Raw genomic sequence first — 26,843 nt, forward strand, 5'->3', positions numbered from 1 at the left:
AACTATCAAGGTCAAAACAAACAGCCACGGTTTCGTAGAAAAAGATATGCGAGGACGACATGCAAATAGAAAAGAAACAGACCCTAAACTGATAGATGACATTAAAAACCATATTCATTCTATACCGAAGATTGAATCACACTACTTGAGAGCACAGACAAGCAGAGAAATTATTTCAAACAGTAAAACTATACAGATATTTGGAAAGATTTTAATGCTATTCAAAGAGAACGAAATAAATCGGAGTGTGAGTACTGGCTCTATAGCAAAATATTTAACACTGAACTTAATATTGGTTTTTTTAAACCAATGAAAGACAGGTGTGACACTTGCATAGCTTTTGACCTTGCCCCGCCGGACCAGAAATTGGAGCTAAAGGCTAATTTCGATCAACATTTACTCGAAAAACAATTATGCCGAGATGAAAAGAAGCGAGACCGCGACAACGTGGATGAAACTCACATTTGTGCTGTATTTGACTTACAGTCTGTAATGCTATGCCCGAGTCCAGCCTATTTTTACTATTGCTCTAAAATTAATTGCTTAGACTTCACGATAACTGAACTAAATAGAAAACAAGACAAAAAAGCTTCTTATGGACAAGTAAAATGATACTTCTGGGACGAGACACAAGGAATGAGGGGGCCTAATGAAATAGGATCCTGTATCTATGACTACTTAAAGGAGTTGAGTCAAAAGCACCCCGATAAGAAGTTGCACGTCACTTTTTACTCCGATAATTGTGCCGGTCAGAATAAAAACAAAGTAATCGCTAGCTTATATTCATTTGCTGTAGCCTCATTGCATAACATTGAAAGCATAACCCACAAATAATAATTTTTAGTGACCATATTATGGTCTCTAAATTTGTCCAAAATCCAAAAAGTAGAATGCAATCCTATATCATATGTCCTTGTGACAAGTTGGTACTTATTTAATTTTATTTGATTGTTAGTATACTAACATGGTATTTACTGGCTCATAAATATTTATTTAAATGATCTTTTAGGATGTACAATTTGTATTATACATAATAATAATAATGTTTTTTTTTTATTTTACAGATACGCATCAAACAATGCATTTATTCCCGAATCCAGCAAAAGATATTGAGCGTTTTAATCAGTGGGTTTTTTCAATTGGCGGTGATATAATTGACTTAGATAATGAGGACATATATAAACATCGCAGTGTCTGTCACTCACATTTTGAAGAAAAGTTTTGTTGTCGCTACAATCGACTAAGTAACATTGCAGTGCCTACTCGTAATTTGCCAGGTATGTATTCATTTAACTTTTGTTTTTAATTGTAATATCTCAGGGTTAATATATTAAGTTTAGTATCTACTACTACTAGTAGTGACCACAATAGTAAAAGGAGGACTAGGCATTGACACATGTTTTGTTGTCGCTACAATCGACTAAGTAACATTGCAGTGCCTACTCTTAATTTGCCGGGTATGTATTCATTTAACTTTTGTTTTTAATTGTAATATCTCAGGGTTAATATATTAAGTTTAGTATCTACTACTACAAGTAGTGACCACAAAAGTAAAAGGAGGACTAGGCATTGACACATGTGTAGGCCCAGTCTCAGACAGGATCCCTAAAGGCATAACACAGTAATGACATAATGAATGTACTATTCTATCTCTTATGGCATCTGTAAGGGCCTATTTTTCAATGGCCTAATAAAACGGGATATTATTAAATGCACATCAGAATAAGTTTTAAGCACACTACCTTAACTCCGCTAATTAACTGAATGCATACCAGGAAAACTAATGCTGTTCAAAAAAAACAATTGATTAACTGAACATGTCCTTCAAAAAAAACTTAGACATCATACAAAACGAGACGACCTTTATGACCGAGTTCACACCAAAAATATGGTCCATACATCGGATATATTATTTGTAAAACTAAAATTTAAATTGTTTATCAAAAATACTAACTTGCACTCTAAATTGGACAATCTTACAACGGAATTTCTAAAAACGATATCGAAAGGTGCACCACAATAAAATCAATTTCTATTATCAAAACAAGTCTACAAATTGACAAATCGTGCAACTAACATATTTTTAGCCAAACTTTATTTTCTTTTTGTTTCTCTGTTTTACTGAAAAACATGTTGGGGTCTGCTATCTAACGCCGCACTCACTCCTTTGCGCTCGCTCTTTACTCTTTAGCGACCACAGATATATCTTGATCTATTTCTGTGTTAGCGACAAAGATTTTTGGTAATTATGATGAGATATTATGGTAAAAGATTTTATCATTCCAAAACTATATAATTCAAGGTTTCTTGATAAAAATTAAGAAAAATTATCCAAATTTACTACTGTATTGTAATTGTATGGGTTAATAAATTTATTAATGATTCTTAAATAATTAATAGCAATGTTGGCCCAATACGACTTGATTGGGTTAGGTTAGATGGCTAAGCTCCTGCCTTAGCCATCGTGGTTATTTTTTGTGAACCACCCAGTAGTAGGAGCCCCGCGTAGCGGGGCTCCGTCGACTCATAATGGACATTGTCCAAAAAAAATCACATGTACTTTTTATTATTTTTTTCGTTAAAATAGGGTATTTTAAGAATAAAAATTAAATAATTTTGAAATTCATTGGCTAGTTTTTTCTCAATAATTTTTTAAAGTTTCGCTCTGACGTCATCATCGGCCGCCAATTGACCTCTGCATATGTTTTAAATTTCCTTTCAATCTTATTTATAATGGCTGGTTCGTCAAATGCAAGTTCTCATTATGTGAAAGATGATACGAGAAGCTTACCAAAAGTTCGAAACGTAATGTTCGTCGAATTTATTGCTAATTTAACGCCATTGAAGGTCAAACAAAGATTAAACGTATTTGTTCAAAAATATAAGTAACTAATGGGTATTTTTTTCGTTTATATACAGAAAAACGATCACTGACCTTATTCTTCGAATTTTTTTTGTAATGTGCTCATTTTGCTAAATTAAAAAAAAATGGACAATCCCTATTGAAGCCAGTTGTTTTTTTCTTTTCCTTTCTTTAGTAGCTTGTCAACCCCTAGAAGCAATTCCTAAGCCGGAGGCTTAATTATTTTGCAATATATCGGTAAAGAACCCTTAGTGCGCGAATCCGACTCGCTCTTTGCCGATTGTTTATTATTATTGTTTATAAACTGAGTTACCATTCACTGTGCCAAAGTTTAGTCCATGTTAAGTTAGCACTTGATGATTTTTATGTGTTCTTAATTATATGAACATGACAGATTAAATTGGGTTTTATTTAGAATAAATGATGTTCCTAAAAGTAATTTAGGTGATGGTTTTTCTTTGAAAAGTTGTAGTTGATAAATGTTTCTTGAACTAAGGAATTGTTAGATATACCTACTATTTTAATAATAGTTATTCGTTCAGTAAAACAGTTTTGCAAATAACTTTAAATAGTATGCTGAATTCGCATTATTTAGGGTGCATAATTAGTGAGAATATTTGAAAGTTTCAGTAAAAATACTGACTGTATTTTTTGTGAAACTTTCAAATATTTTGATCGAGAAAAGGGAATATACAGATTTAAATGCATGCCTAATAAAACTTGTTGGAGGTTTAAACTATATGATGACAAAAATATGGACATTTATAATATCCACATATTTCCATTTGCTTTGTTTCAGGACTTTATTCTATTCCACAATTTACATTCGATGAGAGAAGGCCTATGCGACAATTACAAAATCTTCCAACAAATACAACCTCAACCACATCTAACATCTAACCTAACATCTACTTCGACATCTTCAGCAGGTATTAAAAACACTTTTGTTTTAATTCCACTTACTTACACCCAAATTTGATTTCTAATTTAGTAGTTGTTTGAAAACAAATATTTTATGCTTAGTTATGAAAGATTTGAAATGGCATGTAAGCTACGAATAATAAAAGCTAAAGAAGAGTAACTGTGTCAAAATATTTGTTCCGATTCTACAAAATGCCACCCGAATACATGCATACTTTATGCAAAAAGAGACCCAAATACATGCAAGAATTATTTTAATTGTTGACTTATTGATTTCATATTATTGTCGTTTTTGTAGATCCAGTAGACACTCTATCATGGACAGCCAGAAAAAATAATGGTGATGGTGTCATCATCAAGAAAGGTGGTGTTGTTGTCAAAAGGCATACAATAGTAACTCCTGACGAAAAAAAATTGCGCCAGAGGTTGATCAAAAAGCTGAACAAATGTCGCAATAAATTAAAGAAGCAAGCGGCCAACCTACAAGCAGCTAAAAAATCTCATCAAACCCAGCACTTTTGTCTGCAATGGAAAAACTGCCTAGCACAGCAAAGCTCTTAACATTACTTATATTTAGAGAATGTAAAAAACAAAATAAAGGCCAACGTTTTCAGCTGCAAGAAAAAATATTAGCACTCTCCATATTTAAGTTGTCACCAAAAGCTTACAGGTTTTTAAGAAGAATTCTTATTTTACCAGCACCACAAACCCTATCCAAATTAATAAGTCAGGCAAATATAGAACCTGGCATTAATAACAAAATATTTAGCCAGTAAAGTCTGAATATGCAGATCATGCCCAGGTAAAAATATTTTACTCACATAATATACAAAAGACTACCATTGTATTAATCAAATTTTATTACATTAATAATATTAATGATGCGAACAAGAATATTAACAAAGTTTTAACGACTTTAAAAGCGACTGAATATTTTTTGCTGTAGTAAGTTATTTCAAAACTTTGCAATTGTTGGCTAAGAAAAATGGTGATGGTAAAAAACAACTACTTAATTTTGTTTCAGGTGTTCATGATACGGGGTTTGTTAAAAAATTATAAGCAGCCCGTTTGTTATACTTTTGCTGCAGCAGCCACAAGCGGCCAGCAAATTGCCGTACAATTAAAAGAAATTATTAGCCAACTACAAAAAGCTGGCTTAATCGTCGTAGCAACCGTATGTGACCAAGGAACCAACAACAGGCATGCTATAAAGCTATTGCTACAAGAAACACGTGGCATTCATTTAAAGAAGGGTTGGGAACCAAAAGAAAATATTATTTTGGTCAATGAGCAAGTGGTTGTATCTCTATATGACCCTCCACACTTGTTAAAGTGTCTTAGAAATAGTTTGCTTACAAAGAATTTGGAATATTATGAAAATAATAGAAAACATATAGCAAAATGGGAGCACCTGCTGTTGCTATATAAAGATAATCCGGAATATAAGGGTGTAAGGCTAATCCCTAAGCTAACAGAAAACCACGTTGTACCAGAGAAAGTTGCAAAAAATAAAATGAAGGTGAAATTTGCAAGTCAAATTTTTTGCAGAACTGTTACAACAAACATGGGATACCTTGCAGGTAATGATGTGACACACTTAAAATTTTATTTAGATTACTGTACTAAGTACTTATATTATTATTATTATTATTGTTCCTACTTAATATAGTAACATGATAATAAGATTGTACCTGTCTACATAAGTATAATGTTAACAAGTATTTGAATTTTTTAAAAGTTGTGAATTTTGTTTTTCACATAAAGGAATTCTACCTAAGGAGTGCAAAGAACCTGCAGATCTTCTAATCTTTTTTGATAACTTGTTCGATTCGCAAAATGGAAGTTTTAATAAAAAAAACTTTGCAAAACCTCTCCTCGGACCTTACCTTAGTGAATAGTACGACGTAGAACGTAGTAAGATATAGATACAATAAATAAAAAATAATAGTTTCCGTAGTAGAATATTGTATAATTATCATACGATATTTATCATTACTAAAATTCCAACGAAAAAAATCGTAAGTTACACCTGCTATATATTTTCGAAAGAATTTCCAATGTAAACGACTGTAAGTGGTACAAACTATAGTTTACGTTAGGGTTCATCCGGCGTAGACAATCGCAACTGATACATACGACGTGTAAATTCGGGTATCTGCTCCCGTATTACTCCGCGTAGACTATCGCTAAGGGACTAACGATAAATAACGTCGGAGGCGTTTGAAACATAATACAGTTTACGTTTAGAAAAGGGCAGTTGTAGTTCGAATTCAATATTTTTTCTTGAAGATCCTAATTTATCTAACTTAATTCTATGCATTTTCGCAATAAAACGAATTTTGCCATATTGTGGCTTACGATAGTCTACCTAGGAGCAGTCGACATATTCAAAAATAATATATATAATAGGCTCGGCCATATCCAGGTATAACAGTGGCAAAAATATTATATTGTCGTATCATTTACTACGAAACCATTGCAATAACTTACAACAATTTATAACTGATACGCATTATAACGCCGCAGATAGAAAACACATCACACAAAAAAATATATTAGGATCAAGAAAATATATTTGCGACGCAATAGACTTGCACAAATATAGCAAAAATGTGGATGCTTTATACAACGACATCAATGCATCTGTTTTCCATGCTTTCGACAGACACGAAAAGTGTAACCGTCAATTATGCGACAGGTTGCTTCCCCTCGCCCCTAATCTATTTATCAACAGTTTACTTTGGAAAAAAGTAAAAACACTGCGTAGCCAATTAGCTGATAAATCACACAGTTTAATTGAAGACGTTGACAGCAATGTTGTTATTTATAGCATATTAGTATTCTAATACTATTATATTTAGTTTTAAAAATATATTCTCATAACATGATATTAAAGTATCATAAGTCATTCAAAACAAGTAATTTATTTTTTATTTATAATTCGTAATATTTTCTTTGTTTTTTGGAAAAGGACTGACAGAGCAGCCTCACGAACTACTGTCGAACAGGACCCAGAAGCAGCAAACAGTCCTCAGGAGGTATCAACAGGTACCAACAATACCTCACAAGAAGATCGGGTGGTAGTAACGATATATTTTTGCCAAACTATATCAGAGCACCAAGCACACAACGCCAATATCTTTTTTCCTGGGTGCAATGGAACTGAAAGATGTTTAATATCGTTATCGCTACGTGTAAGTTTACTTTGCGACTACAATTATTATGTGCCTTCAGATTGTAGGATCTGTTCTTATCACTTGAGCAGTAACTCATGGGAATTACTTATAGAATCTATATATTATATAATAATCCTATTAAAACATTTAGCTCAATACAAATTGAAGAAGTACTTTCTCTATTAAAAGAAAATATGCTTTTGCATTTAGATTTCGAAAACATCTCATCATGCCAGATCATGTTGTTCATTATTATCTAGGTTTTTCAAATCACCAATTTCAACAAATCCTTTTAGAAGTCCCAAGATTATCAGAAAAACACAGAGGAGCTTTCGCACTTGCAGCCTACTTAACCCTAGAAAGATAATCTACGTCTTTGAGACGCACGGCCAACACAAATATTGATATCTCTTTTTTATTTCGCATCGTACCGCTCTGTCCTTCTATTTAACTTATATAACAGAGCCTGTTTTATGCTTTCAATTATTTATAACTGACGAGATTATAAATGAAATAGTGCGATGGACCAATGCTGAAATATCTCGAAAACGTACAGACAAAGAAGCTAAATTTTGACTCATTGCTGAAAATCAGAATAAAACTTACTCATTTAGTGCCACATTTAGAGATACAGTTGATATTGAAATAAGAGCCTTGATCGGTATTTTGGTGCTATCCTCAGCAATGAAAGATAACCACCTATCCACTGAAGAACTCTTTGATAGTACGTTTTCAGGAACGCGTTATGTCTCTGTAATGAGCCGTGAGAGATTCGACTTTTTGATTCGATGTTTACGAATGGATGACAAGACATTGCGTCCAGCGTTAAGAACAGAAGATCCATATATACCTGTGAGAAAGGTGTGGGATCTACTAATCAGCCAATGTAAAAATAATTATATTCCAGGGCCGCACTTGACTATTGACGAACAACTGCTCGCATTTAGAGGACGCTGTCCTTTCAGAATGTATATTCCCAATAAGCCGAGTAAATATGGCATAAAGATACCAATGATTTGTGATAGTGGCACAAAATATATGATTAATGCCATGCCCTATATTGGAAAGGCCACCAACACGAACGGTTTACCTCAAGGCGAGTACTATGTAAAAGAGCTGTCTAGGACTGTACATGGATCTTGTAGAAACGTGACGTGTGACAACTGGTTCACGTCTGTTCCTTTGGCAAAGAGCTTACTTCAGGAGCCCTACAAACTGACATTAGTAGGTACCATAAGATCCAATAAAAGAGAGATTCCGGAAGAAATAAAGAATACTCGTTCGCGACCAGTTGGATCTTCGATGTTCTGCTATGATGGTCCTTTAACTCTTGTGTCCTACAAACCCAAACCATCAAAAATGGTATATTTATTATCATCTTGCGACGAAACAGGTACGATCAATCAAAAGACAGGCAAACCTGAGATGATCATGTACTACAACCAGACAAAAGGTGGAGTCGACACTTTCGACCAAATGTGCTCGACATGTCATGTTCGAGAAAGACCAACAGGTGGCCTATGGCATTTTTTTATGGTATGATGAATATATCGTTTGCGAATTCTTATGTCATATACTGTCATAATATGATAGCTAACAATGATAAGCCTCTAAGTCGCAGAAATTACATGAAAAAGCTGAGCACAGAACTTATATCACCTTGGATGGAGAAAAGGTTAGAAGCTCCTACTCTTAAAAGACATGTCTGTGTAAATATCCAAGAGTTGCTACCAAAAACTAATACTTTAGATAATAATGAAGAACCAGTAATCAAAAAGAAGAGATATTGTGCGTATTGTCCGTCAAAAATAAGAAGGATGTCGAAAATGACATGTTATAAATGCAATAAAAGCATTTGTGGTGAACACAAAACTGATATATGTAAAGGCTGTATCTAAATGTGATTTAAACTTAAAATTTGTTGATTTTTTATATGAAGCTGTTAATTAGTCCTTATTCTATAATATTAAGTAAAAAAAAATGTGATTTTAAATTTAAGATTACTCAACAAAGGAAGACTTAATATTTTTTAGTTATTTTGTAGGAGGTTTATAAAGGAGAAAGCCCATTTCAGGCCCATAGTGGACAGCTATCTTAAGATGATTTACTTTGTCCAGAAATGTACCATAAAGAGACATGATTTTTGATAACATTTAAATAAGCGCCACTATAATCAGTAATATTTCAATAAAAAAGGGAATTTTATTAGTATCTAAGCATCTAAGCACATAAATAAAACATAGTTGAGGTGAAATGTTGCCCGAAGATAAAATATTTTTACTATGATCAATCGATCCGGTTATCGATTTATAAACGAATAAAATGAACTCAGGTTAAATACAAATAATGGGCCGCTGTTGGTAATTCTATGTGGAATTAACCAAAAGCAAATATTTATCTTAAAACCAATATGTCCGTTTGTTACTTTATACAATAAAGATAAAAAAGTCATATCGATTGTTTTTTTACGTAACCGATTTATCGATTTCATTTTTTTGTGACAAGCGGCAACACTGATGACTGAAATGTGAATGACATTTTTCAAACGAATGAAACTTTTGAATGTTCGCTTGTTGCTTACTGCTCAATGTGGATGCGTTTTGTTTTGTTTTCGATTTCTTTCACCGCGACCTGGCTTTCTTTCCTGAACTTGTTCCGGCTTTTCACGTACGACTTTGGCATTATTTTACTGGTTTTGTTCTCTCCTTCTACGATAACTTGGCTCTGGATTAAAGGATTACGCTATTTGATTTTGCACACCAAAATGTCTGAAGAACATTGTGTAAATTGTGGTAATAATGTTACCGAGAACCGTATTTTAGAGCCCGAAGAAATAAGCGTAATACAGCAGTGGGTTGCACCGCAGCAGGTAAGAATATAATAAAATGATTCTATTATTTCTTACATCATGGTTTAATTGTTGAATATTTATTATTAAAATTGTTTTTAGGTGTCAGGAGATAATGTTGTTTGCCACAATTGCTGGGTAGCAATAACTGAAAGTCTTGCACTACAACAAGGGCTAGATGACTCTGTGCGTCTGAATCGCTGTATAAATTGTGATCGATCGATAAGAAGAATCAGAAATCACGAATTACAAACTAATTCGGATAGAGAAAGCCTCATTAGAAATGTAATAATAGAATGGATTTCTCCACGAGAGGTAATATTTAATTTGGTTTAATATATAAAATACTATAAAAGTATAACATTATATATTGTTTGTTTACTGGTTTTACAATAATTAATTGTTATTATTTTCTGCTTTTAAGATTTTGTCATCAAGCCGCATCTGTCATCCATGCTGGCAGAGAGCAGACAGGGCCTCGGCAGCATCAACATCTGCTACTACAAGTAATTCAGAAATAATTCTACCAAATTACACGCGAGCTTCCAATACACAAAGATGCTGTATTTTCCCTGACTGCCTAGAAACGGAAAGAATACACATTCCTCTGTCAATTCGGGTGAGGCTGTTGTGCGATTTATCGTTTTATGTTCCACAAAACTGTCGCATCTGTAACTTTCATTTGAGAAGCCGTTTATGGGATAATTTAATTGTTGAAGATGGAAACCATAGTTTTACTGCAGCATTTATTGAAGATTTGGTATCATTGTTAAAAAATCAGATTGGTCATAATATTGATTTTCAAAATATTGAAGACAGTGATGATCACTTAGTTTATTATTGGCTCGGAATGTCCAAACATCAATTTAGACAAATATTGGATGAGGTTCCTCGACTAAATAATGCACACAGAGGTGCCACTGCACTTGCTGCATACTTAACAAAACTGAGGACTGGTGATTCAGACCAAAGACTCTCTACGCTGTTTAAGATTCCTAGAAGTACTTTAGAGAGATTAATGTCAATTGCTAGAGAATTTCTGACTCAAGATTTTGTACCACAAAATCTGGGTATAGAGCATATGACCCGACAAAACATTGCTGAAAGGAATTTAATAATTCCTAATGGATTATTTGGAAGCACAAACCAAATTAAACCTATAGTAATCATGGATGGAACCTATGTATTTATTCAAAAAAGTTCAAATTATAAATACCAAAAACAGACATACTCAATGCATAAGCTAAGTAATCTAGTGAAACCATTTCTTATAACATGCACGGATGGATATATTTTAGATGTCTTAGGGCCCTATCCAGCAACTATGTCAGATGCTGATATACTTAAAAATGAATTTATTTCTGAAAATACACCATTGAGGAGATATTTTCAACCCGGTGATGTATTCATATTAGATCGAGGATTTAGAGATTCTTTACCACTACTGAGAGAATGTGGGTATTCAATTCAAGTTCCATCCTCAAGAGAAGAAGGTGAATCACAACTATCTACCCTTGAAGCTAATCATTCTAGAAAAGTGACTATTTGTCGCTGGGTTGTTGAGGTCATCAATGGTGTATTTAAACAGGCATTTAAATTGTTCCGGCAAGAGTTTTTTAATCGAGCATCATCTCACATGATGCAAGACTTTGCAATTGGTGCAGCATTAATAAATAGGTTCCATCCTAGAATATTAGACAGACCTGATGCAAGTCAAATATTATCAGTAATAAATGAAAAAATGTTAATTCATAACACCTTAGCGGATCATGTAAATGAACTTAATTTAAATCGCTGGAGGGCTCGATTTGTGAATATTAATGTTGGCTCTGATAATTTGACTAACTTTCCACGCTTAACAATGGATGATTTAATATTAATAGCTTGTGGTACTTACCAAATAAAACAAGCGAGATCTTACTATGGGGAACATATCAGAGCCAATGGTATGTATACTATTGAGATATATAGAGAACAAAACAGAAGACTACCAAGCCTATTAATTAATGAAAACTGCTGGCTATTACGTGCAAAAATACAAAGCAGACATGTAAATCGAAAGGTATATTTTATATATATTAAAATAAATAACAATTTTGTTGGCAGAGATGCAATTGAATTATATTATTGCAATTGCATAGTAGGGAAACGTACGGTAGGCTGCTGTTCACATGTTATGACTGTTCTTTGGTATATAGGTTGGGCTAGATTTCAGTCAAATATATGCCCTCCAGCACTATTTTTAGATGATTTGTTGATAGAATATGACATTGAAGAAAATATAGATACTTAATATCATACAAATGTGTTTTATTTTATTTTGTCTTATTATATTTAGCTTTCTTTCAGCTAGCAAATTATGCAGGTATATTATAAGATAGTAAATACATAGTACAAATGCCAATCTATAATGGTAAAAGATAATGTTTGAAAAAAATTCTTCCAACTGAAACGGGCATCAAAACTTTTTTGTCAAACTTAATAATATATATTTGAATTACATCTATTGTTATATTCAATAATTTATTATTATAAATTATTGAGAAACTCGGAAAAGGACTTGAATTATATCTTTCTTTCATGCGCATTTTCATAATATATAAAATAGCCAAAAAGTTAAAAAAATATGTATTTCTACAAAAATGGCGCCATTTTAACTTTTTTTCTCAGATATATAATACTATTAAGTTTTTAGAACACTCAATATTTAGACGATTTTTTGATGTCCACATTGGGCCTGAGACACTATGGAGAGTGGGCTTTCTCCTTTCGTTGTTTTTGAATTATATTCATTTTCTAATTGTAATTATGTTTTTATTTGTCGTAGAAAACCCTTAACTAATGATTCAATAACTTTTTAAAAGGTTATTTATGGAAACTTGTTCCATAGGCACTTATAAATGCGAACACGTCTCAAAGACGTATGATTATCTTTACCGTAGGTCAAAATAAGATTATCTTTCTAGGGTGAAGTTGCGAACAGGAGATAGTGATGAGCGAATTGCATCTTTGTTACGAGTGCCTAAAAGCACATTAGAATATTTAATGAATACAGCTCGTGAAATATTGGACCAGGACTTTGGTCTCGAGAAATCTTGGCTTAAAACATATCTCGAGAGCAGATATATTATCTCAAAGAAATCTTTTAATTCCAAATGGTCTTTTTGGGGGTGAAGACAGAAAACCTATTATAATTGCTGATGAAACTTATGTTAACATAGAGAAAAGCTCAAACTATCTCTACTAAAAAATGACTTACTCTCTTCGCGTCGGATAAATAACGAGTGTCGAACGATTTGTTCCACAAAAATGACGACTATCTGAAAATCTTGTATTTTCAGATGGTCGAAAAAAAATAAGTAGGCGGTAGCGTAATGCCATACTTCTCAGGTGTGACTTACAAGTTACAGCCCGCCATACCGACGTGAATACATTCATTTAAGGCAATAATGTACATGATGCTGTATGTGATTTTCGTTTTAAGGCAATAATGAGCTAAAGCTAGAAGTGCAAATATATATCCTGCCTACAATCAAATCTTGCAGATTAAACAAACATGCTATCCCGAAAATATAATAGTTTCGGAGATCGAAGCCAGGATTCCTTTGCAAAAAATTCTCGACCATACGGTGAAAAGATTATTTGAAGTTCAACATGAAGTAATAATTGATCTTCACCTTCCTCCTGAAGTATTCGAAATCGATGTATACTATAAGTGGGGGTTAGAAGGAAGTGGCGGACATAGCATTTATAAACAAAACTTTGCAGACACTCCAAAGTACTCTGACTCTAACATTATATTGAGTACAATTGTTCCTTTAGAAATATCTATACTCCATGAAGATGAAAAAAATATATTTTGGAAAAATCCATGCCCATCAACAACGAAGTGGTGTCGTCCTATCGCATTCAAGTTGATCAAAGAGACCAACGAATCAACAAAAGAAGAATTTGATGCTACTGATCAACAGATTTAAGGTTGATTCCAACATCAGTAAGCTTCCAAAAAAAAAAAAAAAAACATTTTCCTATTTGCACTATGATGGATGGCAAAACATGCAATGTCCTTACAGAAACTGTACGGACACTTCATGTAACATTTGCCTTTAAAGTGTAAAGCGCAAAGTCTCGTTGAAATGTGGCTGGACATAAAATCAAAAGACTCGTTGAACGATGCTGCATTCTTCGGGGAACAGATATTCGTAAATTTATTCCATAAATACAAAACTGCTATACCCTCAAGCGCTGCAGTTGAACGTCTGTTTTTCACGCTTTCAGACGAGAACTTCAATATGTTGATGTTTATGAAGGGGAATATGCACCTTATGACCGACGTCAAATTTACGTTTCAATTATACAAGTATTTTGTTTTGTTCCAACCTGTTAACTTCCAGAACCTAAACCAACAGGTTTTGTATGTTTACTTACGCAATGATATAACAAGGCCATATTACGCATATTAACGGATTACCGTTAACTTGCGTTAATTCGTCCGAAAAACTTTTTTTAACAGATTAACGAAGTTAACTATGTATTTGATTAACGGTGCCCAGCTATGCAGCTGGATTTTATTTATTATGGCAATAGAGAACGGGCTATCACGTGAACATTAAACACGGTTTGTTTTATGTTTGCTTGATTGTCTATCATTTATATTCCTTAGTGAACGCCCTAAAGTTTAAATGAAGAAATAACATTTTAAGCACTGATTTTATTAGTTCTTTGGTAAGCGTTTCAATGTTATTTAATTCTTTTGAAATGAATTTACCATTATCAAAAAAACTGAGTACAAAGATATAAAATTGAATGGAAGAAATCACCCAATTTTAAAGTATGGTTGAAACCTGTACCTGGAGATGATACAAGGGTAATGTGTTTGTACTGTAGGAAGGATTTTCTTGCAAAATTAAGTGACATATAAAGACATTGTAATTCAGTTCACATCATATCACAAGAAGCAGGCAAACCTTCCTTGGACAAAAAACAAGACAGATCTCTTTAATGTTGCAAAAACAGCTCTGTGTTAAGAGTGAAGGTGCTCTCTTAATGTATGTTGCAGCAATGTTTATTTTTGCAGCAGTTGCAACGAAATAGTCTCCACAATCTTAGGACTGGTTGAATTGGAATCTGCAGATGCCGAAGGAATATTTTCGACGTTAACAGCACAAGTTTAAGCTTTTAAACGTGATAAAAGCAAGTTAATAGGAATCGGAACATGCTTCGGCTATGACAGTCATCCATAAATTATTGCAGGAAAGGTATGTTTTACCCAATCTAGTGTTCATAAGATGTATCTGCTATTCAATTCAATTGGCAGTGTCACATGCGTCATGTGAAACTATACCAATAAATATAGAATCTTATATCTTTAAACGAGCAATATATATATGTTTACCTCATCTTCTTAAGTACCTTGATACCGACAATGATCGTCAAAAACTTAGAGATGTTCTCAGTGCAGAAGATAAGAGAATTATCCTATGCGCAGCTTGTCAATTGGGACTTAGTGCAAAGCAAATGGAGGATGAAATTAGAAATTCCCAAAGGGGAACTCCAGTACTTTCAGAACAAGGCTCAACACAAAATGAAGCTTACACCGGAGTGGGTACAAGCCCTAATGCGACCGGCAAAGATATATTTGAAATGGGACCAGTCAACAAGGAGTCATGGATGTTGCAATACAATCGACAAACCCTAGAAACAGAAAACTCGTTAACAAGGGAAGAAGCAACCGATTTGATGAATCAAATGGTGAATTGGTCCTGCAATTATGTGACAACCGAGCTTTTAACGAAGGGGACGCACAAAGAATATTATGCCAGTCGCCTGAAGGGATTGCCCTCCAATTTACTAAAAACTTCGGGGAGAAACTCAGAACAGCGGTATCAATATCCCGAATTTTGGTATTTTCAGAGTCGATTGAAAAAAGACTCGAAAGAGCCAAACATTACTACCTTAGACTAAACCCAGAGGCAAACATAGAAATGGAAATAAACAGTAGCTACGAAAACCTAAGGGCACTGTTAACATTAAACGGAATACACATATATGATTTCGCTACCACGACAAGAGATCACTTCTACAGGAGGACGAACAAAAAAAATAATTTGTTCTTCTATGGCCCACCAAGCAGCGGGAAAACCATGGTAATGGAATCGCTGGTGAGCATGCATTATAACTTCGAGAGGCTGACAGGACTGACACCGGGATCATCCTTCAATTTTTCATCACTGATACACACTAATGCATGTTTCATGGATGAGTGTAAACTCACGGAAAATCAATTTGAACAGTGGAAGCTATTAGCAGCAGGCCAACCGATGTGCACAGATGTAAAATATAAGAATAGACACAATGTATCCAATTGTGTATTATACACGGCCAGCAATTACGCCATTGGCACATATCTAATGTTGCCGGATGTAGAAGAAGCAATCAAAACAAGGACACTAGAGTACAGATTTAACTTCACGCCGGCAACATTCTTCAAAATATCCCCATGGACATGGGAATTATTATGGAAAACTGAATGCTTAAGAGAAGATTTAAGCGATGAAGATTAGCACGGTTAAAGTTACCTATAGGTTATAAATAAGATTGTACATATAAATAAGTAACGGACTTCCGCCGATGTAAATAGTAAACATTAAAATGTAATATAAAAAACAAAAAATGTAATAAAAATGAAAAAACATAAAAATACAAAAAAACCCTAACACAATAACACCTGTAAATAGATGTAAATACACACTAACAAATGTACATAATAAACGACTAACACTACACCTGCTAGTCTTTCATTTCCTATAAATAGCTCACTAATAGGTTAAACATTAGTCAGTACAATGGGGGAAAGTGAACCGGTCACATACGTCATGTGAAACTATACCAAGAAATATAGAATCTTCCGTTTAGCATACTGAATGATCATGGCTGACAATGTGCCCATAAGAAAGATAGAATCTTATATCTTTAAACGAGCAATATATATATATATATATATATATATATATATATATATATATATATATATATATATATATATATATATATATATATATATATATATATATATATATATATATATATATATATATATATATATATATATATATATATATATATATATATATATATATATATATATATATATATATATATATATATATATATATATATATATATATATATATATATATATATATATATATATATATATATATATATATATAAAGCTCGGTCAAACAGCTAGTTTATGTTAAGAGAAACTCACAATTGCTTCAAGCTTTCACCGAAATATAAATATATGAAACGATAAACTTTGGCGAGGAGCCACTTAAGATCTTAGAGCTTGTGACACACGATGGCTGTCGATTGAACCCACGGTAACTAGATTATTAAGCCAATGGACTAACTTTAATTACACTTTCAATAAATGAGAACCCGTGAAAATTGCTACCAAGCCGATTATATAACATGTATAACGATGAAAAAAACAAAATTAATTTGCAGTTTTTGAGTGGAAAGCCAAAGGGAAAACTTTGGAAACAAAACATCTGACCCATGTCTGCTCTATAATACGCTACATGATTTGATACGAAGATTGTGCACAAAAATAATAACGCAATCGAAAATACCATAATTCGAAAGCAACCACAACAAGAAAGCAAAAGAGGCAATGGATACTAAAAACAGGAGACAAAAGAAAATAAATTACAAGAGACGTTCATTAATCACCACCAGACAAAGACACGAAGTTTTGATGAACACCCGTTTAACATTAAGAAAAAAAAGCCGAAGAACAGAGTATGTATCCACCAAATAAAAATAATATCTAAATTCTTACCGACATGCAACTTAATTACCCAAACTTACCCAGAACGTCGCAAGTTGGTCAAAGAGATACCTACCAAATAGACCCGTTGCATAAAATAATAAACAATAAAAGAAAGATGCCTTACTCTTTACTAGAACTAGATAAGATCCTTTAAGAGGATTAGAATTTACTGAAGATATGAATAGCTTGATTAGCAAGAGCCTATTCTTTCTTTTACTTTTTTACTGGTACACTTTTTTATGTGCAATTGTATGTTTCGTAATGGTTATAAATATCACATAGTTTATAGTATTGGTTTAAGTAAAACAATTTCTAGTGAGATTTTTATAAATTTGAACAATGTATTTAAATTCCTACCTAAGATAACTTTATGAATGTTAAACATTGTCAATTTTATAAAATTATTATTAGATTATAAGTGATTGTTTTGTATAAGGCACTTTATCAGGAAGTGGTGAAACAGGCCCTAACAGTACACTATATAAAAAATAATAACAAACAGCTTTTAAGAATGACAATATTTCAGCACAAATTTTTCATTTTTCCAAGTTTACAAGAGTACATTTTTTTAAAGAACCTGGCGGCTAGTATTATGAAAATATTGTCTACTTTTACTCAAGAGCGGGGTGACTCTTGATTAGAAAGGGATGCCATGCCATTGATGTTGGAAGACTTTTTCACACAACACAACCCTTTTCCTGATACACATACTATCATGTCTATCGCTACCAGAGTTACTGGAGACGAAGATATAAATTATTACGATGCTTTCGATTAAGGTTTAAAGGTAATGAGATAAACAGAGAAAAACATCTTCTGACCGCCCGTCACTCGTCGGACGGTGCCTATACATTTTTTAAGAGGAAATTGCAAGGTTCAATGAAGAAAGGCATGTATTTAGTAGAGATTAAAATCTCTCAAGAAGGAGCTATACAGGTGTGCCATTGTGAATGTGCTGCGGAAAGCGGTACATCTGCTAGCTGCAAACATGTTTTGGCTTATTATTAGGTGCTCATGATATTGTCAACAATCAAACAATATGCATTGCTTCACAAGTCATGTTCATTGGTCATGCTTTTGATAGTTGATGGTTAAATCAGCCATAAAGACATTGAAAGCTTAACATTCGCAAAAAAAACATGAAATTATTATGGTGTGCTTGTCACATCATTGCAGGCATCGCTAGCAGCCATTAGATGTTTAGTTTTATGGTCCACTGAAGACTTATTTTATTCAAGAAGTGAAGACTTGCCTTAAGAGCCTTTAAGGCTTAATAAAGCTTATGGGAAAACAGAAATGGTCTAAACTGCAGTCAATGAATTTCAAATAACTGATCTCTGGCCTGTAGATCCTGACATATTATTTGTTCGAGCCTGCTGAAATGACAAATATTCCAATAAGACAGGATCTCGTAGAGCGCGAAGAAGATTCAACGGCAGCTGATAATCTATGCATACCATCAGCAGGTCCATCTCAGTTAGAAGCAGGCAGTTATACGTCCCAGTAATTGCAAGTACATCAGCTGCAGACAACCCACGTCTAGCCGCCAGCGTCAGCTGCCGAGTCTACAGGCTCTGTTACTGCAGAACCTATGATACCCACGTAGCATCTAGGATACTCCAAGACGTAAATATCAATGTTCCTGTTAGCGTGCTATCTCTAGTACCTAAAGGAATATATATGTGCAGATGTTCCGAAAAAGACAAAGCGTTACACGTGTGAAGTCTGCATGTAATCGACAGATTTTTGTTACTAATATAGTATGACATTTTTTTTCACACCACGTGGGTCATGGCGGACAAAACGGCTGTTTTCTAAGTTTTAGGGGAGGCCCCAGCTTAATAGCGGCACCTTCCATCAATTCTAATGGCGCATTCAGAAATTCTTTGTCTTCAGCGTACCGGGTCTTTCTACACGGAGCTCATAGGATGCCGTCCGCCCAATAGACCATCTTGCAGAATTTTAAAGATGATTCTAGAACCAGCAGACAACCGGGTGCCATTTTGGATGTGAGCCATAATATGGTGATATGGTTCACATAAGTCTTGCGTGGTGACATCCAAAATAAACTGAGTATTTTGCCACTGACTCAGTATGTTAGTGTCATCTACCAACACGACGGAGCTCCTGCACATTATGACCGCCGCGGATGCCATGTATCCTGGTGAGTGGATTGGCAGAGATGGAACGGTGACCTGGCCAGCGCGTTCCCTAGTTTAACACCAATTGATATATTTTTCTTGTGGGGTTTTGTTAAAAGCGCGGTATACACGAAAGAATCTCATACACGCGATTAAATTAAGAGTGGAATAAAGGAAGTGTCTATTTCGATCACTTCACAAATGTAGCAGAACACAAGGGCTTCAACGTTGCGCAGAAAAGCTTTGTGCTTAGAACGAGAAGCTATGTGCACTAACATTAAGTATAAGATTATCCTAGAAATTGAGGATGACGATATGCATATTGTTCACATTGGTAAAGAAGTCATCTACTTCCAGAATGGCTGTGAAAAGAGTCTTAGTTGTTCAGATTCTGAAGTGTATTTTGAAACAAACTGTATAGTCCTGAAGTCAATAATTAGTATTGGTGATTCTCTTGGTTTGACTTCACTAATAGTGGAGTCAATGGAGCTTAATCAATGCATTTATGTTACAGCATTGGAGGGAAACATTATGCCTTTATTAACAGTGTTTGGTGAAAAAGGTGTTATAGCTAGAGAAACAGTAAATTTTCCAAGACATATTAAAATTTGAATTTAGTGTCCTCATTTTTTTCCTGTACACTATAATGGTTAGTTCTATTATGCTTGTCTTTTTTTTGTCTTCATTGTTGTATAATATGTGCTTTGTCTTACTATAGCGTATTTTGAATTTATGTTGAATAAATGTGTATTATTATTATTATTAAATGCGAATACCTGTACCAATACCTGATCCCGACTCAGTGGGTGAGAGATATTCGGTGGAAGAACTAGTCACTACCACGTCCATGGAGGTACACTACAACATAAAATAGTCATTCAACTTGAATAAATGTGTATTATTATTATTAAAGGCGAATACCTGTACCAATACCTGATCTCGACTCAATGGGTGAGAGATATTCGGTGGAAGAACTAGTCAATACCACGTCCATAGAGGTACACTACAACATAAGTTTGTAGTTTAACTTGAATAAATGTGTATTATTATTATTAAAGGCGAATACCTGTACCAATACCTGATTCCGACTCAGTGGGTGAAAGATATTCGGTGGAAGAACTAGTCACTACTACATCCATGGAAGTACACTACAACATAAGTTTGTCATTTAACCGGAGATTGGAGCGCAATTACTGACGTTACACGAGTTGCGTCTAACTAGCCTGATAGAAGCTGATACATCATAACCATGTTCATTTATTTATTGCAAATGGTTACACAGAATATGTGAAGCAATAACAGTAAAAGAAAACGGTTAAGTTTACTTAGATCTCTTGCGTGGTAACCTTGCCACTGACCCAGTTTGTTGGTGTCATCTACCTACACGACGGAGCTCCTGCATATTATGAATGCCGCGTGCGCCAATATTTTAATGTATCCAGGTGAGTGGATTGACAGAGGTGGACAGGTGGCCCGGCCGGCGCCTTCCCCAGATTTAACTCCACTTGATTTTTTTGTGGGGTTTTATTAAAAACGTAGTATATGCGGAAGAATCTCATAACGCGATTAAATGAAGAGTATAATAGAGGAAGAGTTAATTCTTTTCACTTCACAAATGTTGCAGAATACAAGGACAATATTGCGCAGAACAGCTTTGAGCTTAGAACAAGTACATACATATATCGACACATTCACAGTGCATATTATACTCCGATGTCTACGACTTAGCAATAATTATTTGGGTGCTTCCACAAGGTTTATAAGTGTTTTGTAGCCAATTTGTGTTATTGTATATAAAGACTCGGTTTAAAAAAAAACATTTTGATTTTATATATAAATGGTGCGTAGTGGATATCATAAACATTACAATTCATGAATTAAAAAAAAGATCATATTTATTTATGACGACATTTAGATTGCACCATCCCCAGAAGCAAGCAAAGTATACTGTTACTTGAATCTGTCTCTTGTGTAGGGAAACTGCGTATACCAATATAAAGCCAACATCAAGACTAAGTGTCAATCACTCAATAAATATCATGTTTATCCCTGCCGGAGTTACTGGAGACAAAGATATAAATTGTTACGATGCTTCCGAAGAAGGTTTAAAGGTAATGAGAGAAACAGAGAAAAACATTCGTCGGACGGTGCCTATACATTTTTAAGAGCAATGTGCAATGCTTCAATGAAGAAAGTGATGTATTTAGTTCACAAAAAAGTCTCCAAAAGGAGCTATAGAGGAGTGCCATTGTGAATGTGCTGCGGGAAGCGTTACATCTGCTAGCTGTAAACATGTTTGTGTCTTATTATTAGGTACTCATGATATTGTGTACAACAATATTTCTTTACGAGTCATGCATACAACAATTATTATTGATAATGTTCAAAATACCAAAAGAGATCTATCAAAAATCACCAATTGCTACTCAAAATTTACAAAGTAAAGAAAAATATGTTCAGTAAACTTTATTCCTTCGGAAGAATTTGGCAAAATGGACAATTATGAGGACTATGTGCCAAATATTGCCTCTGATTATGATGAGTCAATAATGCCGTTACAACAAAGCTATTCACCTGCCAATCCGCATGGTGTAGAGGTAAAATAATGTATGTAGTGTCACAACACTTATCGTATGTCACAGCACTATAAAAAAAATATTTCAGACAAAAAAGGCCATATTAAGAAAAGTTTTGTTACAATCTTATTATATTATCAATCTAATTATAATAACAATTATGAAGCAACTCATCTTGCTACCCTGACATGTAGCTCAGTGAGTCTACGAAGGAGTGCAGAGTCAATTCTCTCCGCTATCATCTTCAGGACACTATTCCGGCTTTCTCGAACTCTATGCACCACTGACGCTACTTTTTTGCGCATAATTGCATAGAAGTCGTCGACTCCTATGCTGGACTATATAATATTAATTTAATATTTAATAAAGGCAGTCTTAACTAAGCATTGAGTGGTTTCATTTCGAAGAAATCTAAATTTATTTCATCGGGTTCTTTGTGCTCATAGTAATTAAAATCGGAAATGAAGGCCCCAACCGCCAATCAAATAGAGACGCTTCTTAATTTTCTGGAGAAGCACCGAGATTTGGCTCGCGGAAGTCTTAGGAACGTAGAAGGGAGACTACAAGCCCAGCGCCTTTGGCGTGACATTTGTGAAACGTTTACTGCGATGGCTGGATGCACAAAAACAGTCTAGCAATGGCAAAAGATAAGTTTTCATATGAGTAAGTTTTCATCAGAATACATATTTTATAATATTAATTGATAATTAATATACAGTAATAAGATTTTATTTTTTGTTGGTGTGGACAGACAAAAAACATCTTGCAAAAAAATGTGGCTGCTGCGCACAGGTCAGCCACCACAACTGGAGGTGGTCCACCTTCGGCACCTCAAATGTCAAGGTGGGACAGCAATGTCTTGAGTATAATGCCCCAAACAACAGCGGCAGTTGTGGTGGTGAGCATTTTTTATATTTTTGTTGATCTTTAAATTATATTATGGAAAAATCCTAATGAGATTTTTTTTTAAGCAGTCTGAAAGTATGCCATTGCCTCTTGGCGGCCAGCCAAGCCCCCCTATGTCACAAGCGTTAAGGTGACGATGACCCAAAATTTCTTCAGGTCCTATTTTGTTTCAAATTACAATGAACAGACAAATGTATGATACCAAAATTTTCCAACTTACACCCAACTACGGAGTTACAAAGTATGTTACATGAGGTAAATAAAGGTAAATTCAAAGCTGCATTGGAGACAATCCCACCTGGACAAAGTAATGATTATAAAGAAATCAAGGCTGATTGGCGTCCTGCTACGGAACATCGCGGCCAATGAAGTTGTAGTAGTAGTTCTGGTTGACCAACAATGTGACATACGCGATATTATAGTGCTCACACACACACACACGCGATAACCGTTTGCAACGAATTGCCGAAACACATCGTGCGGCGTGCCTTCGATGCAATAAGATAGCAATACAGAGAACGTAGGGCGCTTAGTAATTTTGCCGTTTGTTTGCTGGAGATCCGCGCGAGTCCGCACGATCGAACCCCGGACGCATTTTGTTACGTAAGAAAGTACGGAGGTCCTGATATATTATTTTATACTTAGTATTTTTTTTTACTTAGTACAAAAATATTATTACTTATTCAAAATTATTTTACCTTGTTCTGTTTCGATGTATTGTTAACATCCACCACCTTCTTTTTTTCCATTTCTTTTTAATCACTATTTCTTGTACACATTTGTAAAGTAATTATAAGCTGTGAATAAATATACAGTTGCAGCTGTTAGCGACTCAACATCCATTTTGAATCCGTCCGCACATTGGCGCGATCCAAAGCATTGCTATTGCGTATATGATTGCAAAGACTGCCTAAAATTAGCTCGAAGAAGTCATTGTCCAACACAGGATCCAAATAGGCCCAGAATTTCTACTAATGCACCATCCTACAAGGCGCGACTATAATTGTCGGCTGCTTTCCAAAACTACCATATATTCAAAATAGCAGGCGCAAAGGTTCGGCTGGTACGCTTTCAGTCACACACTTTGCGCCTGCTATTTTATAGTTTTTTGATCGTCGTTTTTTTATATATCAATTAAAAAAACGAAACGCCCTAGATATATTCTTTGTCTTTAATTCAGTGCAAAAATTATCTGAAAATTCCAAATAATTTGGACATAGTATGGCAATTTCGTTAAAAGAAGAGGTAACTTTGGGATTTTTTTCTATCGAGTAAAGTTCATGATATTGTGTAATGGAATATAAATTCCACTGTGTTAGATCCTTAACTAACACATATTTTTTTCAGAATTTAAATTACTGTATTTTTGTGTCTACTGTCACTTTTAAATCTTGAAAATCGTCCGTTTCTGGGAATACAGGCCCTTAATTGTACTTATATGAGATAAATGTATATAAGACAAATGTATTTCTTTTATCATACAACGCTAGGTGCGTTGTATTGTAGAACAGAAATGGTATTATTGAAGATACACCTCATACATGCCACGTATTGGCTGGCAGCTCAGCTGGTGAAATGTGGCGTTAATTTTTAACTGAACAGTGAGTGAAAAACAATTTTTAAGCGACTTATTTATACGTGACTTACCTCGGATTAATACAGAAGACACGTCGCTGTCCTCGTCACCGTCGCCGGAGCGGCTGTCCCACGACCCGTTGAAGGACTTTGTGTCTGATCCTTCTGAAAACCATTGAAATTATTTGACTTTGATAATGACACGTTATTGCACCATTTTTGCCTACCTAGGTACATTCTCGCAGAGTTGACAGGTCGCGCATTGATTAAAAAATCGCTCGACAAGTACAGAGGGACATGAATAGTACTCACTACTCAATTTTTGGATATTCACACATCAAAGAAGTCTAGGACTGTCAGATAGTAAATTATTTTACATCAAATATTATTACAATATAAAATAAGTAGTGACCGACCGAACTTTCGGTTTCGGTTTCGGCCAGTTTCGGCCAAAAAATCTAGTTTCGGCCTTAGTTTCGGTTTCGGCCAAAATATAGCCGAAACTTTCGGCCCCGCCGAAACTCCAGTGTTCGTGAATTTGCGTGCGTCGTTCGGTAAACTTCGCAGTTAACTCGTGCTTGCTCGCCGGCGAGGCCCCGGCTCATTTCGCCACCGTCCATTTAATCGTGTTTTGAGGTTTTGTTTTGCAAATTAGTGCCAAATTAATAAGTATTTATTTAGTTTCTATTAGTACTTCGTTTTATTTTTATCAAATTGTCTAAATTTATTCTTATCGAACAATATGAGAGGTATGATGTCGAATTTTATTTTTAAAACGACAAACGTACTTACTATCTTTATTTAATATAATATTATGTAACTGTTGGTGAATTACGTAATTCTTATTTTAACAATGTTTCACAAACAAATGATTAAGTAAATGCTATTTAATAATGTAATATTTTGATTACATTGTGTGTGAAATTTATTTACTTAATAATTTTATTTGACTATGAGACATAGCTTGCAAGATTTTTCTAGTCAATCATCTCGCCTCATCCTTTCCCTTTTACCACGCGTTTTATTTATATTTGAAATATAAATTAACCTTTAACTTTGGACGCGCAGTCCGACCATTCCACTTGACACCACCAAAACGACACCACCGGTGGTGTCATAAGGAATCTCCAGTACATATCGTCGTATCCTATGAATAAGGGCGCCCTGGTCACTATGGCTTTTTATTTTTATTGCAAAATTGAAATCGGCAGCTCATTATCTATAACCTTCAGTGTAAAAAATAGTAATAATAATAATAATAATAATAAAAAATCCTTTATTGAAAAATTCCACAAAAAAACTTAATCTAATAACCCGCCAAACCACATTGCGGCTTGTCGGCGGGCTTCACGCTCTTTACTTTCTACAACTAAATTCTAATATTGTAACTAAAATTAGGTGACCTTAAAGCAGCCAAGTAAGTACCCTGAGAATACAGCCCAACAAACAATAATTATTATTGACATACTTATTTGATAAAGTACACTGTACTGAACAAGTTTTACATTATAAATTATCATTTATGAAAGCCCCTTATATTATGTACCTATATAATGTGTAACTAATATGATAATGAGCTAAAACAGCTAAGTAAGTATCCTGAGAATACAATAATTGGACGCTGCCAAGCATCCGTGTACCAAGTTGGTACACGGATTTTGTGTGGGTTGGTACTACCAACCCACACAAAAATTGCGCATCGAGTCATGAATGCAGTTATGTTCTTTAATTTAGAACAAGACTGCACTCAAAACCCAACGACAACAAAAAATTGTGGGCCAGGACACTAATGCCCAACAGCGACCAACCATTGTCATCTGATATTTTAAAGTGCACTCAGTACTGAACAAGTTTTACATTATAAATTAACATTTATGTAAAAAGTTAATTTTAATACCCAGTAAATGAAGTTTTAAAAAATGCCACATTTGCTAGCTCTTAAATTCATCGGCGAAAGCAGCAACAAAGGCTTCAGTGACCGTTTTCTTGGAGTGCGTGAA

General features: G+C 34.4%; 1 protein-coding gene and 1 long non-coding RNA gene across 3 annotated transcripts in view; one reads left to right on the forward strand and one right to left on the reverse strand.

Annotated features, from left to right (window-relative positions):
- The window catches only part of LOC121725368 (dipeptidyl peptidase 9), a 139,270-nt gene that overhangs the window by 41,315 nt on the left and 71,112 nt on the right, over nucleotides 1-26,843 (reverse strand). The window contains exon 13 of one of the 2 annotated variants that reach the window (XM_042112261.1): nucleotides 24,916-25,005. In XM_042112261.1, coding sequence (XP_041968195.1) covers nucleotides 24,916-25,005 — 90 coding nt within the window. Of the gene's footprint in view, nucleotides 1-24,915; nucleotides 25,009-26,843 lie in introns of both variants that reach the window. The other variant, XM_042112260.1, reaches the window with a different exon arrangement.
- Nucleotides 1,032-25,970, forward strand: LOC121725374. The gene is made up of 3 exons (XR_006035375.1): nucleotides 1,032-1,044; nucleotides 4,766-4,772; nucleotides 25,912-25,970. It is a non-coding gene; the product is annotated as an uncharacterized LOC121725374 (long non-coding RNA).

This window comes from Aricia agestis, chromosome 3 (genome assembly GCF_905147365.1).
Source record: "Aricia agestis chromosome 3, ilAriAges1.1, whole genome shotgun sequence".
Lineage (NCBI taxonomy): Eukaryota > Metazoa > Arthropoda > Insecta > Lepidoptera > Lycaenidae > Aricia > Aricia agestis.